This window comes from Malaclemys terrapin, chromosome 3, assembly GCF_027887155.1.
Source record: "Malaclemys terrapin pileata isolate rMalTer1 chromosome 3, rMalTer1.hap1, whole genome shotgun sequence".
Lineage (NCBI taxonomy): Eukaryota > Metazoa > Chordata > Testudines > Emydidae > Malaclemys > Malaclemys terrapin.
This window is the reverse complement of record NC_071507.1, coordinates 71910545-71928533: the sequence shown is the minus strand read 5'-3', so window position 1 is coordinate 71928533 and position 17989 is coordinate 71910545. Positions and strand designations below refer to the sequence as shown.

General features: G+C 41.9%; 1 protein-coding gene across 5 annotated transcripts in view; it reads right to left on the bottom strand.

Moving 5' to 3' along the window:
• PLD5 (phospholipase D family member 5) overlaps window positions 1–17989 on the bottom strand; it is a 254942-nt gene that overhangs the window by 25017 nt on the left and 211936 nt on the right. For all 5 annotated transcript variants that reach the window (XM_054021547.1, XM_054021542.1, XM_054021543.1 and 2 more), the window contains one exon: window positions 1724–1921. In XM_054021547.1, coding sequence (XP_053877522.1) covers window positions 1724–1921 — 198 coding nt within the window. The remainder of the gene's footprint in view (window positions 1–1723; window positions 1922–17989) is intronic.

Here is a 17989-nt window from a genome sequence, read left to right as displayed (position 1 = left end):
CCATTTGCTCAGGCTGTGTCATTCTTCACCCTATGATAACCTCATAATAGCAACACATTCTCTGTGACTACAGCTCATTACTGTATTCTCCTCCAAGAAAGGATTTCACCAGGACTCACCATTTGTTCAGAATGGGGCAGCAGGTTTGCAAATTGTTTTGAACAACTAAAATCATATTACACCCACTCTGCCTTCTGCTTATAAAGTCTCAGACGGACTAAAGGGTGGTGGTGATTTTTTAAAGTCCTTACTGGGGTAGGCCCTGGCTCTGTTTGAGATCTTCCTTGAGCATCTTCTCAATAGGTATATGCGGTCACATACCGTTCAGGGATTCAACCATTGCACATTAGGTGGACAGGGAATCATGCCTTTGCTGTGGGGAGTCCAAGAGCTCATTCTATTCTTCCATCTCTCCCCATTAAAAAACAGCTTTTTAGTATGCTGGGCCTTTTTACTTTCTCCTATCCCTTCCCACCCCCCTCCTCCTATTGGTACTGGGCATTCTCAACCAGTTTTAGTTGTTTCAATGTCGGATATGCTCAAATGATCTATAAATAAAAGTTTCTGTTGTTATATAGCACTCTGGATGCATTCATGGGGATGGGGAGGAAGTGCTATGTTAATAAGATGATTATGATAATTAATCAACCAAAAGTCACATAGCAAAAAAATAGATACTGGGCTCTAATTTTAGTAAAAATGTAACAGGATTTGGACTAGCTATAATTAAAATATTAGATACAAAATTAATCCATTTAGCTACAAATTCTTTGCTAAGCTGAAATGTACAGGTAATAAGTTAGCCACATGAGGGCTCTCCTGTTGTTCCTTGACTGTAAGAAAAAATATTGAGAATTACAGTACAAGGAAAGCGTAACAATACAAAAGTTAATTTTCAAAGCTCTACATTCATGACAGTGCTCTACATATAGTTAAAATGTCATGAAAATCAGAGTGAATTTACTATTCTTTGCGTCCATGTAATGTGAAAAGTGGAGAAAAAACTATGAATTTCTCCACATTTGGTTACAAATTTTCCCCAAACAATACACCTATTGAAATGGTTATTTTCTCCCCGATGAGAAAGTGATCCAGTCTGTCAGCAACCATAGATTTCCCTTGCACTTCTGTCTTGTATAGTTGGTAACTATGGTACTTTCTCTGTAGCTCAGTTTCAGTCACTGCCATGACTCTCAATTTCAACAGCTTATCTTGGTGAATGAAAAGTACTGGTGCGTATATTCTTAAGTTAGGCCACATTTCAGAGAAGCACTTGAGCATGTGCTTAAGTTCCATTATTTCTCAAGGACTTAAGTGCTTTCCTGAATAGGAATGCTTCCAGGGTGTTAAAAACCTAAAAATGGAAAGGTTATACCTAGAGAACATTGGGTACACAAGAGTGCTGAAGCACACGTAGCGACGACTCTTTCAGCAGTGAGCTGCTGTCAGGGAGTAAGCAGCATCATGGTAGCTATTCACATGTTCTGTCAACATGTGTCCTGTCTTTTTGTGTGTGTGAAGAGACATGTGATAGTTGACATTTATGGTATTAAACACCAGACTAACCCAATGTTTCTATTCAGTTATGCAGTAAAGACAATGTTGTAATAGGAGGTTCAACTGAAGCCAAATTTCTCGGTCCCAATAAAACTCAAATGTTAAATAATATTCCCCCCACCCTCACTTAAACAGGCAAAGAACAGACATTCTCTTAAGAACTCACCGACACAAAGACTTCTGATTTTGTCTCATTCAGCTGCAGCTTCAGTTTCTTTTGAGTATCATACACCCCATACAATCTCTTAGACCAACTTGGAGGCACTTTATTCTTGTATTTTAATGAGCTATACAAGGCAAATATCCTTTGTAAATCTAGGACGAGGCAGCTGCAGTTGTACACAATGACACCAAGTTCTTTCATCTGTGAAATTAAAGTTCATACCATTAACAGGGTATTGGCTGACACATGTATCTTTAGAAATATACAGTAGGCACGTAAAATACATTTTTCATAAGTATATCCTGTATCTGTAGAGAAATATACACCAGACAAGAACAGTGGAGAACATTACCAACAATGGTATGTTAAAGGCTAATACATAAACTACATGGCTAATACTAAAGTCTTGATTCAGACAAAAATATGACAGTGTGCAAAAGTTCAATGTATTTTTTTCTCAACTGTGCACCATAATAAAATATAATGCACCACCAAAGAAACTTCTGATGAATGACATCTACTTGTTACAGAAATGCCCTCCACTTATTTATAAAGGCTATTTCTTCCTTAGGTGTTGCTATAGATCTGCTCCTCTTACAGTTTGTTTTTGCTTGTTTACAATAATAGAATTCATGATCTTCATTCCATTTCTGTGGGCTGAGAGGAACAACAAAACCTAACACTCTGATAGAAAACTACAAGAATAAACCTGATGAATGAAAATGTACATTTCCCAGCTCCTATTCTGGAAAAATCACATACAGGGGGAGCATCAGGCCTCAACATGTCGCACTCCAAAAATAAGTTATTAGTCAGCTTCAGTGTATGAACATTACTTAATCAAACTGTATAAACAACAAGACTCGGACAGCTTTTAACTTAATTCAGAAAGTGGAAAATTTCATAATTCTGTGAACACGCACAAATGTGGCACTAGCATTTTAGAATGTAGACTGTACTATAACAGTTCATTTTGTGGGTCAACAAACAACAACTTGGTCTCAGTATGCAGAAAGAAATTATTCTAAATTGCAGAACATATTCTAGTCAAATAATCTTTGGCATAATAACTATACCCTGATCTCTGTGTCTACTTACCTGTATGTTTGAGATTTCTCCTGCCTTCTGTTTTATCTCAATGTTTTTTTACAATCTGAAATTATATTAGCTGTACATAATTATTTTCTAACCCCACGTTTGTGCTGCCAGTGCTGCTTTCTTTTTAATCTCTATCGCAATGGACTCACTTACAGTATGTTATACTGTACAACAGGACTGTGTAACTTAACCAGCTTTTCATGACTACTTCTCGATTCTCTCTCAGTTATATGGTTACAATTTTCCTTTGTCTGTATTCGTGGTATTTGCTCTGTCCTTTATTTTACCAATACTCTCTTTACTATTCCACTCTGCACCCTCTTCCCATTAATGACAAGGACATAATTATGTCCTAAGAATACACCTCACTTTGCCAGGCTTGCAGCCATTGTAATGATTTGTCTGGCAGGGAACTAGAAGAGAGAAATTCTGTTCCTTTCCATCTGACAACTCAGGGACTACCCCAACCGCGTGGTCCGACAGAATGAACATGATGCCGGGTGACAGTGACCAATTTTCTATAAATAGTTTTTGTAGCTCCCCTTATGTTCTGTAAGATGGAAAAACAGGAAACCATCCAAGTCGTTGAGGGTGTGTCTACATTGCAAGTAAAGATGTGACGGTAGCAGTGGTAGCACAGGTAACAATAAGAATGTAGATGTGGCAGCATAGACCTCAGAAGGGGCTAGAAACCAGAACACATTTGCAGGCACCCCAGAAGGGTTGCTAGCCAATGGTGAAGCCCATGCTGCCATGTCTATCCTGCTATTGTTACCTATGCTAGCTAGATTAAAGCTAGCAGGAAAATAGCTACCTGCACTACTATCAGCTTCACTTGCACTGTAGACATACCCTTGGTGACAAAAGAAAAGCTGCTCTGTGATAGAGGGGATCTGCTAATCACTCAATCATGGCAGTGATAACCAATCAATTTCCAGATTGGAGCTGAACCATTTCAAGAGTGCATGCTTATCACCTACATTTATTGTTTGTTTTTTTAACATTATTTAAAACTTGATTAGATTTTAGAAGACAATTATGAGCAATCCCTGTTTGTATGCAATCAAGCAGCCAGCCTTCTTGTTTCTTCATCTTTAGTCAATTCTGCAATCAAAGAATCCTTTCCTGTGACAGAAACATCTTCCTCTACATTGAATCTATTTTTACAGCTATGTGCAGAATACTCTGTGGTGAGGAGAGGCTGCTCTTTTCCCAATTAATTACAAAGCCCATGATCCTGCAGGCATTTCAGGGCATAGCCAGTAAGGATATCTGCCAATGACAGATTTTGCATGAAGGAGTATGTTGCCCAATTAAGGGGAAAATACTTCCTTGTTATAATGTGAGGGCTGCTATTGTTATAGACATGACTTTTAAAAAATAGTTTAAGAGGAGAAGTAGAAAGAGAGGGATTTATATTGAAAGAATAATTATTTGAGGATTACCCTGTGACTTGCTCTGACTGGAACATGCAGCCAAGCATCATCTTAAGAGATCTACTGCCCTGGTAAAATCCTCCAGGGTGACAGCTGATTGGGTGAAGCAACATTCCTCAGCCTGAATTTTGGAAGATACTTATATCCTAAGGAAAACCCCACTAAAGAACAGACTAGAGAGAACTCACAGCATGAAGAAACAAGAAGTAGAACTCACAGCATGAAGGAAGTAAATCTTCTGAAGTGAAAACAAGAGTGACCAGTGGTGGGTGTAGCAGGAATCTCTAGGATCCTTCTTGAGTAATCATTATAATAAAATGTGTTCAAACTCCTGTTTGCTCAAAGAAATGAATGTCCTAGTCCTGAAATCGATGGACATCTTGCAAGCTGCTCATTACCATTAGCTCCAAGTGTACGAGGAGCTGAACACACTGGGCATCTTCCGGAATAACACCCACAGCATTCATTTATTGCACTGAATAAAACCTTTTAGCAAATTCAGATGACTTTTTAGACCCTGGCCTTTTAGACACATTGCTGTGCATAACTTCCACTATGTTTGAAACTAGATCCCATTGCAAATGGATGACTGAAGCAGAAGCAGAACACCACCACCAGCAGGTTAATACAAAAACCAAATGCATGCTAGATAGAGTGTAATAAAAGCCATTAGATCATGATAGATCAATTACTACAGTCTATAATGACCTAAGCTCCTTGGCAGCTTGTAAATAAGAAATCATATAATAATTAAAATATTTAAATGCCACCCTAGAACTAAATGGAATTAATCCAGTTTGAAAACACTTGCATATGGATGACACAAGATGAGGGGGACTGGCCACTGCCCGTGGGAGAGCGGCAGGGACACACTCCCCACTGAGCTGGCTCCCCCTGCCCCGCTGCACAGCCCCGGCGGCACCCGGTCAGGGAACAACAGGACGGTTAGGATCCAGCCCAGGACACTGCCTCAGGTTGGAGCTGGGGCTCCAGCATTGTGCCGCCCTTGGTAATTTGCCACCCCAAGCACCTGCTTGTTTTGCTGGTGCCTAGAGCCGCCCCTGATTGGTGCAGGAAGCTCTTGCAGCCAGCCACTGGAATAAAGACTTTTTTGTGGACATTGATAGACAGATGTCCATGAGAGGCCACAACCAGGATGCTGAACGGTGCTGGATAAAGAGCAAACAGCTCAGGAGCACCTACATTAAAATGAGGGATAATAGGAAAAAGTCCAGCAGGGGACATGTAACCTGTCTATTTTTTGAGGCGCTCAACAGGATTTTACCAAACCACACGACCCAGGCACCTTGTGAAGCCTGGTGGCTGCTTTCTGCCCGGCTCTCCCAAGGATGAGCAGCAAGACTCATCGGAGGATGAGCACCAAGAGGGAAGTTAGGCGATCTCCCCAGAAAGCCAGGATCTCTTTGGGGTTTAGGGCACTGATGCTGACCAAGTGAAAGGCGAGCCTGATTCCCAGGCAGCAACCAGGAATAAGGACTAAGGAGGCTGATCCTATGGAGGGAACCTCAGCATGTAAATCTTTTAATATAATTTTGGTAATAATTATGTTTCAATGTATTATGACGATGTTTTACTCCCATGCTAGCTTCTGTTCCAAGTGCCCCAGTGGCTCAGCTGCAGCCACTGTAGGTGGATATGAGCTAGAAACCTTTCTGAGTTGGAGGTCCCCACCTCCCTCCATTGGCTCATACTGTCCATTTGTGCACCTTCCCAATGTACACCTTTCCAAAATGGCAGCTACTCCGGCCAAGCAATCAGCTCCATCTCATGCTAAAGCCCCAACTACCAATTATTTTCAGGTCCACACAATGGAGAGAACATGCCCATGTATTTATTTTTCCTTTTCCCTTCCTTCAGCAGTCCTGCTGGCGAATGTCACCCCTCCCTTCTCCCCCGCCCCACAAAAGCCCCATTCGCCACCTCAAAATGGCTGTCAGTTGCACTATATGTCCACAGCCTCTATCCCACCAACTCCCATGGCAGATTTAAATAAGGAAAGCTCAGTGGTTTGAGCATTGGCCTGCTAAACGCAGGGTTGTGAGTTCAATCCTTGAGGGGGCTACTTGGGGATCTAGGGCAAAATCAGTACTTGGTCCTGCTAGCGAAGGCAGGGGGCTGGACTTGATGACCTTTCAAGGTCCCTTCCAGTTCTAGGAGATGGGATATCTCCATTAATAATTATTAAAATTCAAAGAATATTAAATCACTTGCTACAAGAAAAGAAGTTCGCCTAATGTTCTCACTTTACATTGGGTAGACATGCATGCTCTTAAAAGCTACAAAGATTACAGCTCCCCTGTAAATGCCCAGTAACACACATTTGTACAGACTGGTAACAGCAAGTGCTTCAAGTAATCATTACATACTCCTATCTATTTTTTTCTGCACTTTAAACATGTCTTCAGGGGAAATAAAGCAAAACCTAAGGCTGAGAAACCGCTCAATTTTGATTCAGAGATTCTGAGAAATAGCTGCACAGCCACCCCCCTACCCCAGTATAGCTTGTGACTCCCTTCCACTCCTGGAACACTTCTGGGGAGACGTTATTCTTGTGGAATAATTTCACAAGGTATCTTCTAGTCTGCCCTTTGCCTTTTTGAACAAGGCCATTCTCTGCCTCCTAATCCCCTGCCCAGTGTAACATCATGGAGAGCCTAAAGGGGATGTAGGAAGGATTACTAACCAGCTCATCCCCTGTTTCACCCTGCGAATCCCACCGACAATAAATAAGCACCTCCAAGGCACAAAAAAGCTTGCAAAGCCAAACAGGGAACATAATTCCCAATGCTCCCCCTATGGACAACTGTAAAGCAAAACACAGACAGAAATCCCAATATAGCCTTCTTCATGCACACACCACTTACCATCTCCAAAGTTCTCCCAAGACTGGGAAGAATCTCAGGGAGGTAAAGCTAGATATGCATTTAAAAAAGTGCTAGCACAGGCTCCCTAGCATTTGAACAATAACCGCCTGTCTTTTATTTTTAATACCGCCACAGCTATGGCACCTGCATTGTCCAGACCCTCAAGGATAGTCTGGCAAATATGAAAGGGAGAAAATGGAAAAGTCGTGATGAAATATTGCAAACATCAATACAGAGTCCCCAAACACCCCCCAAAATGCAGAGAGATGGAGGCAGTATCTGGGGATGGAGGGATAACCTGATCAGGAGATTTCCAGGGGAGATTGTTGCAGTGGCCAAGGGAAGCATTGCCATGGTCAAAGATACTGTGATATAGAGGCAATTCCTGGAGCCACAATCTCCTCTTGCAGTGCATATTACTATTAAGGCAGCAGGCAATACAGTACTGTAAACCAACACCCAGCCATATTCTGCACCCCCTGGACAGTACAGCTTACTGGTGTAAGGATCTATGGGTCTAGAATTTGGGGTTGGGGAGGGGCATCCTGGGTAACCAACATCTCCATGTTGAGCCAGATGAAGCACCACCCACCCATTCCTGGAGTGTTAGATACCACAGGAAGGACTGCTCAAAGAGGTCAGAGTGACAAAACCCTGCAGCAGCCTGACTGGTTCACATCAACTATTTAAACCAGGAAGTTAGCCCACATTGCTGCTCAGTATGCTTGGTGTCTTCCTCTTCTTTCTCGTCCATGTTCCGGTTCCATTGCTGCTGAAGTCTCGGGTGCTGCTGGAGGAGCTGCTGCTGCCACATCATCTGCCCAGAGGTGTGATAGGTAAAGTCCCAAGTTCAATTCATCCATCTCTGAGTGCTGAAATTCAGCCCAAGCAGCCTCTGTGTATTTGAGATTGCCAGCATAGTGCATGGATATTGCTGGGTGCATGCTGACCAACAGCAATTAGAAAATGGTGTTAGCCTACCCAGAAAGGAAGCATAGGGCAGAGAGAGATGAATCATGGGATTTTAAAAAAATCTGAACTATCCTCACTTCCACTATACACAGTGAGAAAAATCCCACAAATGCACACTGCTCAGCATGGAATAACCGCCAAAAATGCTACATCTGCAGTTTGCAGCAAACCACCATTGTGTGTACGCAAAAATGTGCATCGACATAGGGCATGCTTTCCCATGTGCACACTTTTACTGTGGCCTGTGTACTGCATGTTACCAGGCACAGAGCAAAAAGCTGCAGATTAAAGCCCCATGTAGAAAAGCCCCATGTTTCTGGGATGTTTTAACTAGGGCTATACAGAATGGTTTCTACACAACTCATTACAAAAACCTGCAGAACACATAGGAAGTTTTTGTCCCATTGTAGGCACAGATACAATGCTAATAGGGGTCTGTAGTAATAATAAATAATAATGTGAGAGGAAAGGGAAGTTTGCATTAATAGGAATTACAGAACCTGCATCACTCACCAACATATTGATAGGAGGATCGATTCCATAAAGCCAAATTTGTTTCCTTGTAAAATATTCTTCTTAATAAGATTACTGGATTACTGTGGCAGTCTCCGCTATAACAGGATTACAGAAGAGAGTGGTTCTCATCACAAACCCAGCATGTATCATATATCTTATTCACAGAACCATCTTCTTGATGTAAAATACAAGAAGGTGTCAAGACTGTGAAGAGGCAAAGAGAGCTCCAGAATAACCCTTTCTTAGGTTTTACTGTGGGTAATGTCTACAGATTTTAGTTTCCTGCAAACTATTAAAGAGTACCTTAGCTAACACTTAGCGGCATTTGAAATCTCCTGAGCTTCCTGAGGTAAAAACAAACAAACATATACTCAATATCTGTCCACTTGGCTTACCAACATGAGTGTGTGCAGTGCAGATGTTCCTCACCACTTTATATTAAAGAAAAACTAAAACAAAACTAAGCAATAAACCAAAAAGGAATCAAATCTAACACTTTGCTGCCTCTTTTTCATAACTCTTCCCTTTTATTACTGTTGGCAAATACTGACTAGAAAAAATGAGTACAAATCACACACAGCAGTAGAGGCTGCCTATCCTCTCAGTCAGTGAGTAAAACAAAGGAAAAAGAGAAAGTGACTAGGTCATAGTATCTGGGACTGAGTAAACAAGAGATCTCATTTTGTATTCCCTCCCCCCCTCCCCGCGAGCAGTACAAAATATAAAGCTTAACCCCTGAGTCTTTTTATTTTGGAAACTGGTAAAATTTCTACAAAAGTGGCATAAAGGGATGCAAAAATATCTTAATTTTTAAGAATATTGATGATTAAATAGTTTACTTTCAGTTTGATATTCCTGCACAACAAACTATTCCCTAAAAATATTTTTTTTTAATAAGTGAATGTTTCAATGTTTTCTTCTACACTATAATTGCGTATACCCCACATTGAAACCTCTTACAATAACGACACACAAATAGAAACATCTTCTACTCTGCTCTCAGAAGCTGCATGGATCTTTTCTGGGATTTTCCAGCGCTCAGATTATGTTGCTATGCTAGCTTTTCTCAGGGAGTTTTTTCCATACCAGATGCATACTATTTTTTAGCACGTGCATTATTTCAGGAATAAATGAGCCCAGTGCTGCAGCACCATTCAAGTTGTGAATTTTAGTCACAAAAAGATTAACAAAACTACAGATATTTATGATAGTTATACAAATGTACATTGTTTAATCACCAACACCAAAAAGAACAAATTCTTGCCTCCCCAGGAGCCTAGACTAGTTTGAAAAAAATGGTTGAAGAACACTTTTTAAATTTTTTAAGAAGCACTGAGATCCCTCCTTTTATCCAAATGAATGTATTTACCAGTACCATACCTTTAGAAAGACTGTCCAAATAAGCAAAGAATATATTGTTGACATACATACCAATATTATGCATATGTTAAAAGATCATTATCAAGGTTATGAAGTCAAGCACTCAAAAGATTAGGTAATGCCAGAATTCAGGTTGCCTGTACAACCTTAATTTGGCCCTCTTATGTGTATGCTTTATGACGGTGTCTTTAATTGCGTGATCATATACTATTTTTTCCACAGGCCTATTGGCCTTATTCAGTGCACATAATAGACTGTGCTCATTGAATGAGCAGCTATGCAATATTTTGTTTTCTCCTCGTTCTTCAGTGTGTGGCTTGTGGCAAATGGCCGACGCTATTATGGTGGGTTCCACACTTTTCCTTGGTGTGATGGGTCAGGGTGCCGCCCCTTGCTCCTATTCTTGGGAGTTGATGGCTCTGCTAGTGCCCTCGTGCAAGAGAGAAGGGGAGCGGGGAAGGGACCCGGGTCTGCTCCCTACTCCGGGTCCCAGACCCTTCAGCTTGTCGGGCTTCTTACCCTCTTTCCTCCGGGCTGGAGCACTCACGGGGAAAAATTAGTGGGTGCTCTGCATCCACCGGCAGCCAAGCTTCTCCCCAACTTGTCTCCTTCTCCTCCCCAAGCGTGCCACGTCCCCGCTCCTCCCCCTCCCTCCCAGCACTTCCTGCCGCCTAACAGCTGTTTGGTGGCACTTAGGACTTTCTGGGAGAGAGGGGGAGGAGCGGGGACACGGCGCGCTCAGGGGAGGAGGGAGAGAAGAGATAGGCCAGGGGGTGGAATGTGGGTGGGAAGAGGCGGGGACTTTGGGGAAGGGGTGGAATGGGGAGGGGGCAAGGGTGGGGCAGGGGCGGTGTGGGGGTTGAGCACCCACCAGGAACAGGGGAAGTCGGCGCCTATGGTCAGCTCTCCTTCCCTCCTCCTGTCTGACTGAAGCAGGGTTTTTTTTATTAGGTCTCTGGCAGGGCCTTAATTGGCTCCAGGTGCTTTAATTAACCTGTAGTAACCTCTCCTCAGTCCACAGGGAATAAGGCCCTGATCATCCTGAGGCTTATATACCATCCATCTATCACTCTGCTGCTACCCTCTGTCCCTGCTGTATCACAGGCTCCAGGCATTATTTACTAAACACTATTCAAACCTTGCTCTGAAGACAGAATTATTAATTTCCTTGTGGCATTTTTTAATTGAAGTCTTCACTATAGTGTCTCACGGTTTCACAAATATTAATAAAATTTAACTTCACAGTGCCCAACCTGCTGGAATCCTAAGGAACAAGAGAATACTGCAACAAGCTGGCATCAATCCCAGCCTTTCCGCAATGGAGCAAACCTTCATAAAAGTGTGCCAGTTTATTGCGAAGGCACAAGAATTCAAATGCCCTGTTCACACTTCATTTGTGGATATCAAGGCTGCATTTGACTCTGTTGACAAGGAATCTCTTTGGCTGATCTTGAAACCTGCAGGCCTCCCTGACTAGCTCTATAGAATGTTCCATCTCCTATTAGATGACACCTCAAGCTGCATACTTGTAAATAGGAAAAAATTGCTTTCTTCTGAATTAGGTCAGGTGTTCAACAAGGATGCATTGCCAGCCCAAAACATGTCAATACCATCATAGACTTTGTACTTGATCAGACACTAAGTAAATGCATTTTAGGCATGCACCTTAATGGTAAGAACTTCCCTGATGACGTAGCACTAGTTGCTGAATCAATAGATGAGCTAGTTGTGACACTTGAAGCCCTGGAAAGCTCACTGGCAAAAGTCAGTCTGAAAATTAATTGGGGAAAAATTCTTCTGGTTGGCTACTTTGAACATGCTGGGGGCTCTAACATCTTAGTGGAAGACCATTCAGCAGAGATTGTCAGTGATTTCACCTACCTCCGCTCTGTCGTCAGTAGCATGGGACATCAAGAAAGAACTTGAAACCTGCACTACAAAAGTGTCGTCAGTAATGGGATGCCTCATCAAGAATGTCTTTCACAAACCAAACGCCCTGATAAGTAAAGAGATGAAGCTGAAGATACATAATGGTTTGGTGTTCAGTGTTCTGACCTATGGGACTGAAACATGTCTTGTCACTGTCAAGATTGAAAATCAGTTGTACACCATTCAGATGAAGCATATTTGAATGACCAAAAACATAAAATGGTATGAATTCAAGTAAAATGAAGAGATCTTTTCTAACTAAACAAGTCCCACTCTCTTAAACAATCACCGAATGCTCTCTATGGTGGTACCTGCGCTGAATGCCTACCAACTTCCATGCAAGAATCATCTTTGACTTTGACCCAATGAAAGCAGAATGGAAAAGATCCCCCAGAAGACCTAAAACATGATGGCTGGATAGTGCCAACAGAAACATGTCCCTCACAGGCATTCTACCCTGTAACGCACCAGATTTGGCTCAGGACAGAACATCATGGAGGTGCATAACACATTAGATGGCCTTTGTTCTGTCTAAGCAACAACAGGAGAAGTAACCAATACCCTTGTGAGGTGAGCAGATGGTATCATCCCAGTTTTACTGATGGGGAGCTGAGACATAGAAAATTAAGGTCAAAATATCCACTGGTTTTGGGTGCCCAATCTGAGATGCCTATGACCTGATTTTTCACAGTACTTAGAATTATATAGCACTTTATATGTTCAAAGTCTGCTCCTAATGACTTCAGTTGTACTTGTGAGTGCTTAGCACTTCTGCAAATAAGTCTCAAATTGGGCATTCAAAAAATAAGGAACATAGAATTAGTGATCACCTGTGAACAGTTTGGTTTAAGTGACTTGCCCAACATCGCAAAGGAAATCTGCAGCAGAAGCACAGACATAATCCAGTTCTCCTGGGCAGCATTCAACTGCCTTAACCATGACACCTTTTTTTCTCTTCCTGCAATCAGTTGCCGCATTCACTACACACCTTCCAAATGCTGCAAAAAATGAAGTAGGGATCCCACAGTCTCCTTCACCACATAACCCTGATTCAGTCCCATAGGGCCTAGTGGATCCATTGTGTACATTGAATGAGTCAGGAGTCCTGTGGAACAAGGAGTTCACAAATATTTACTGACTATGACACTCTGATCTCTATGTGTGCTACTTATAATAATTTTAAATCTATCTTTCTATAGTTAATAAACCTGTTTTATATTATACCTAAAACAGCGTGTTTTGTTGAAGTGCTTGGTAAATCGCAGCTCAGTTTACAAAGACTAGCATGTGCCCATTCCACATTGAGGGAGTGACTAACTACTTAATCATCTTACACTGGCTGGGCTTCTGACCAGTGCAGTACGATAAAATTCTGGGGTGCAAGGCTGGGGAGTTGGACGGAATTGACTGGAGCCTCTCTACTGATGGTTCACGAGTGGCTGGGAGATCATTCATGTAACACAGTTGGGTGAACCACTGCCTGTGGATGTCTGTGTAAGTGCAGTGCCTATCAGAGGTTTGTAGCTTGACATCAGCATCACAGTGTGAGAGGCAGCCTGGGTTGATGGATTTGAAGGGCTCAGCGGTCCCGCAATCCAGGTTGCACCTTGGGGATCCCATCACATTGACATCAGAGGAATAGTGAGACTCTGGAATTTTGGGTTCCATTCCAGCCTCTGGAGAGGGCAGAGACACTTTTGCCTATTCTCGCCGTAAGTAGAACCCCTTCTTTCTCTTCACCCTGTCCCCCTCTCAGTCCTGTCTCTCCCCCCGCCCACTGGCTTCTCATCCCAGTCCCATTTTGCTCACCTAACGAGTCCCGTCTCCACTCTACAGGCTTCTTAGCCCAGACTCCTTTCCCACCAAATCCTAGTCTCACCCCTCTTAGCTCCCCATTCCAGCCCCAATACCTTGCCCAGTCTCCTTGCCCAGACACGTCCATTCCCCCCCAGCCCCAACCCCTTAGGTCTTTGTCCACAGTCTCCTTGTCCAGCCACTCCCCGTTCCTCCCCTCCTGGCTCCTCACCCAATCTGTCTTTCTTCCCAACCCAGCCTTCCAGTTCTGACCCCTCCCCCACAACACACGCACATTTTCCTTCCCCACTGGCTCCAATTCATCCAATCTCAGTGCCTCTCCCCGACCCCCAGCTTCTCGTCCCTGTCTCTCTGTGCAGCAAGTCATGGCTATTCAAAGAAAAGGTCACAAGAATTTTTTAGCTTGAGCAAAACAATGTCTTTTTTCACTAGTCTCGTTTTCAGAAATAGCAGATCCATTTGGGCTGAAATTTTCCATTAAAATTCAGTCTAAGGCAGACACCTACCACAAAATGTTCCAATCTGAACAGTTAAAGTTTGGCAAGTTATAAACAACTGAAATTAGGGCCTGAAAATGGGAAGTGTCTGGCAACCTTAATAATAGGCAGTGCTACAAGTCCCACTTATAATAACCTCTACTGTAGAGATCCCATGTATATTAAATGGCAAGAGTTTAGTTGCAGCACTTACAAGTGGGGAATGAAGATGGGCTCAGATACATTCCCAGCTGGCTAGTTGTTTAGTTGCAGCTGTAATTATGTTTTGGCCCTTATAGTTATAACCACTTACAAGCCATTCTCCTAACATTTCACTCCTAATACATTGCAATCTTAAGATCTTGTGATCCTGTTAGATCTCCACCATTTAAGTTGGAAGTTCTGTAAAAACAACTGTCTGACAAGATTAAGCTTCTGCTGGACCAGAACAGGAAAACAATTCCTTTGCAGTTTTGGTTGGTATCAAAATGCAGTCTGAATCTGTGATTTGGACCAGAGCCCAGTGATGTTTAATTCTGAAGATTATCATTCAAGCCAGTGTGCTGAAAATAAACCCAGAGCACATGACCAGAGTGAGATAGTGCTTTCCATACTCAGTGCACACATAACACTTAAACTGAATTTGACCTAACATTACAGGGATATTCAGTATAAAACCATGACTTATGGCGAGTGAAAGTCAGAGAATAAAGGGGACATATGAATGGGACAATGATGCCATTGTAGATTTGGTCCATTACATTTGGAGTGCTAACCACAGTCAGCCCCAGTGTTTTCAAGTTCTCATCCTCCGTAAGTAGTTAGACAGAGGCTGTATTATGTGTAATTCCTGCACAGTTAAAGTCCCCCAAGAATCACAACTTAGTAATTTCATTTCCACTGCTTACTGTAGAAGAGCTGCCTCAACACAATATGGTAAGGTGGATGCTCTAGGGTGCTGACAATTCATTATATGCTGGAAGCTACTGTCTACATTACCTTTCCTGGTGGTGCTATGGGACAAGGGTAACAAACTGAAGAGTGATGTGCTATTATTTCCAATTCACAGTACATCCTCAAATAATGAAAGATCAGATGGTTACTACGAGCCACCATATTCTGCACAGCTGCTGTAATCTTACATGGGAATTTACTAAAAGAAAAGTACACTGAACAAGCTAACATGATTCTGCACTTCATCTGTACCCAAGAATACTGCAACACAGACAGAATGGAAGTCAAGCACAAGTAAAGCGGGAAGTTTTGCTTTAAAAGGCCATACAATAATAATGAACAAAAATTAGGAGGAGGAGGAGTATTTGAGAGGAATGACGTAATCATGCATCCTTGATATCGAAGGAATCCTTTAAGTATTTCATACATTAGGGGATGTCTGTCCCCGCTTCTTCCCCTGAACTATACATTATTTCTTCATTAACCTGCCCAAGTAATATGAAAAATGCTCACTGTAAACAAGATACATCAATACAAACATCTTAAATCACAGACATAGGAAAGCCACACCATTGATATTCATGCACACTCCCGTGCAATAAGGAGATAAACCTGAATTCAGTTGCTGTAGTTGATGGTGCAGAATAATGAACAGAAGTGTGATGCTGAGGGCAGAATTGACTCAGCTATATTCACTGCTATATACCATAACTAATACCACTTAACATAATCACAGCTCAATTTATCATTTACAAATGAGTCTTCAGTTTACATTTTCATTACTCTCTAAAAGTGGGAACAAGTGTTACTTCAATTTTCTCTCCTAGGGAAAAAAAAAACTTGCACCTGTAAGAAAATCTCCCACAATGGTGTTTGATTTAGTTTTAGTTTTACTGCAGGAAATCGAATTACTGTGAACTCTAATTTGATTTTGTTTCTGTTTTCAAATTTGGTTTTTGTTATATATGTCAAAGAAAAGAGCTTGTCCTGAAGAGTCAGACAAAGGAACACATTGTTCTGGCCTCTTGTTTCATTGCTAATAAGCATCATCATATTTCAAATTTCATTGTCACTTTCAGGACATTAAACAGTTTGCTACATCAGTAGATTCCTAGAAGAATAAAAGTAGCTTGAAAATTCTACTTGCTTCTGTAAAAACCTGGAATCTTGCATCCCTCCCCCACCATCTCACCCACATGCTTCCTCTACATAGTGGAATTCTATTACACTGGCCTGTCAGAACATCTCACATCTTCCTCACTCAGTTGGAACTCACAGCATGAGCACTTAAATGTTTTGAGTTTTTTCCCTTGCCATAAATAATGCCAGAAGGGCCAGCAGTCCATACTTTCCCTGCTGTACAACATAATAAAAGAATGTGAGAGGAACTTTTCTTCAGAACACTTCAGAATAAAGAAAATATTTATGTACCAATCCACTGTCAAGGTGCAAGGGCTGGGTTTTTGTTTTTGTTTTTTTTTTACTTATAGACTGAATGGAGATGTGACAGCATGCGATTGGCTAGTACGATGCATTATTGATAACACTACTGCCACACAGCATGGTGGCATTTCCTTTTACATAATTGATTATGGATTAATAGCCAAGTGGTGATTCCCTAAGGTTGCTGAATCACAGAAAATAGGAAAATGACTACATTTTCTTCTATACTATCATTACCTGGGTACTGTTATAGTTTTCCTGAGCCATAACAGATGTTCTTTTTTATGTACATAAAAGGATGTTTTGCCCACTTACAGAATTGTATAGGCAAAAAAATGGAAGCATTGCAGGCTAAAGATGCCAGAAATTAAACAAGTTAATGAAAAGTGGCTATAACATCTACATACATAGCTTTTACATAAATTCAACATTGAACAAAAACAATTGGAAAGAACAAATTTAACTTTTTTTAAATCTCAAATATCTATAGGCTAAAATGGGTAAGATCTCCTACCTTAATATCAATACAGGTACACACAAAAACTAAAATTTCAGTTGGAAAACTTCTGCTCAAAAGATTGAAGTTTGGCAAACGTATAGACCAGGGATCGGCAACCTTTGGCACATGGCCCGCCAGGGTAAGCCCCCTGGTGGGCTGGGCCGGTTTGTTTACCTGCCGCATCCGCAGGTTCGGCTGATCGCGTCTCCCACTGGCTGCGGTTCACCACTCCAGGCCAATGGGGGCTGCGGGACGACATATCCCTCGGCCCACGCCGCTTCCCGCAGCCCCCATTGGCCTGGAGCGGCGAACTGTGACCAGTGGGAGCCACAATCAGCCGAACCTGTGGACGCAGCAGGTAAACAAACCGGCCCGGTCCTCCAGAGTGCTTACCCTGGCGGGCCGTTGGCCAAAGGTTGCCGATCTCTGTTATAGACAAATAAAACCCGGGTTTTATAATGAGAATTGTCAGGCAACCTTAAGTACAGGTGGTGCTACCAGCTCCAAGAATAATACTGGATGATCAAAATCTCAAAGGAAGGGAAGACAAGAAAATATGTAATTTAAAGATACTTGGAAATGTACACAGACACTATAAAATACAATAGGGTATATATTTTTAATATATATTCATGGCCTCCACATATGCAGCAGAACTACATGGAAAAGCAAACAAAAATGTTCGCTCCAAAATGTTTTAAGACTATCATAAAATTAGACTTGCAAGAAATGCCCAGTTAATTTTCTTGTTGCAAAAATCTGACTGGCAGGAGTTTTCACATCTCACTCCATATTTGTAGATACACATCATATTTTTGATTTGCACCTAGTTGCCTGCTTAATACATATTCATTCGGCAAAATGAC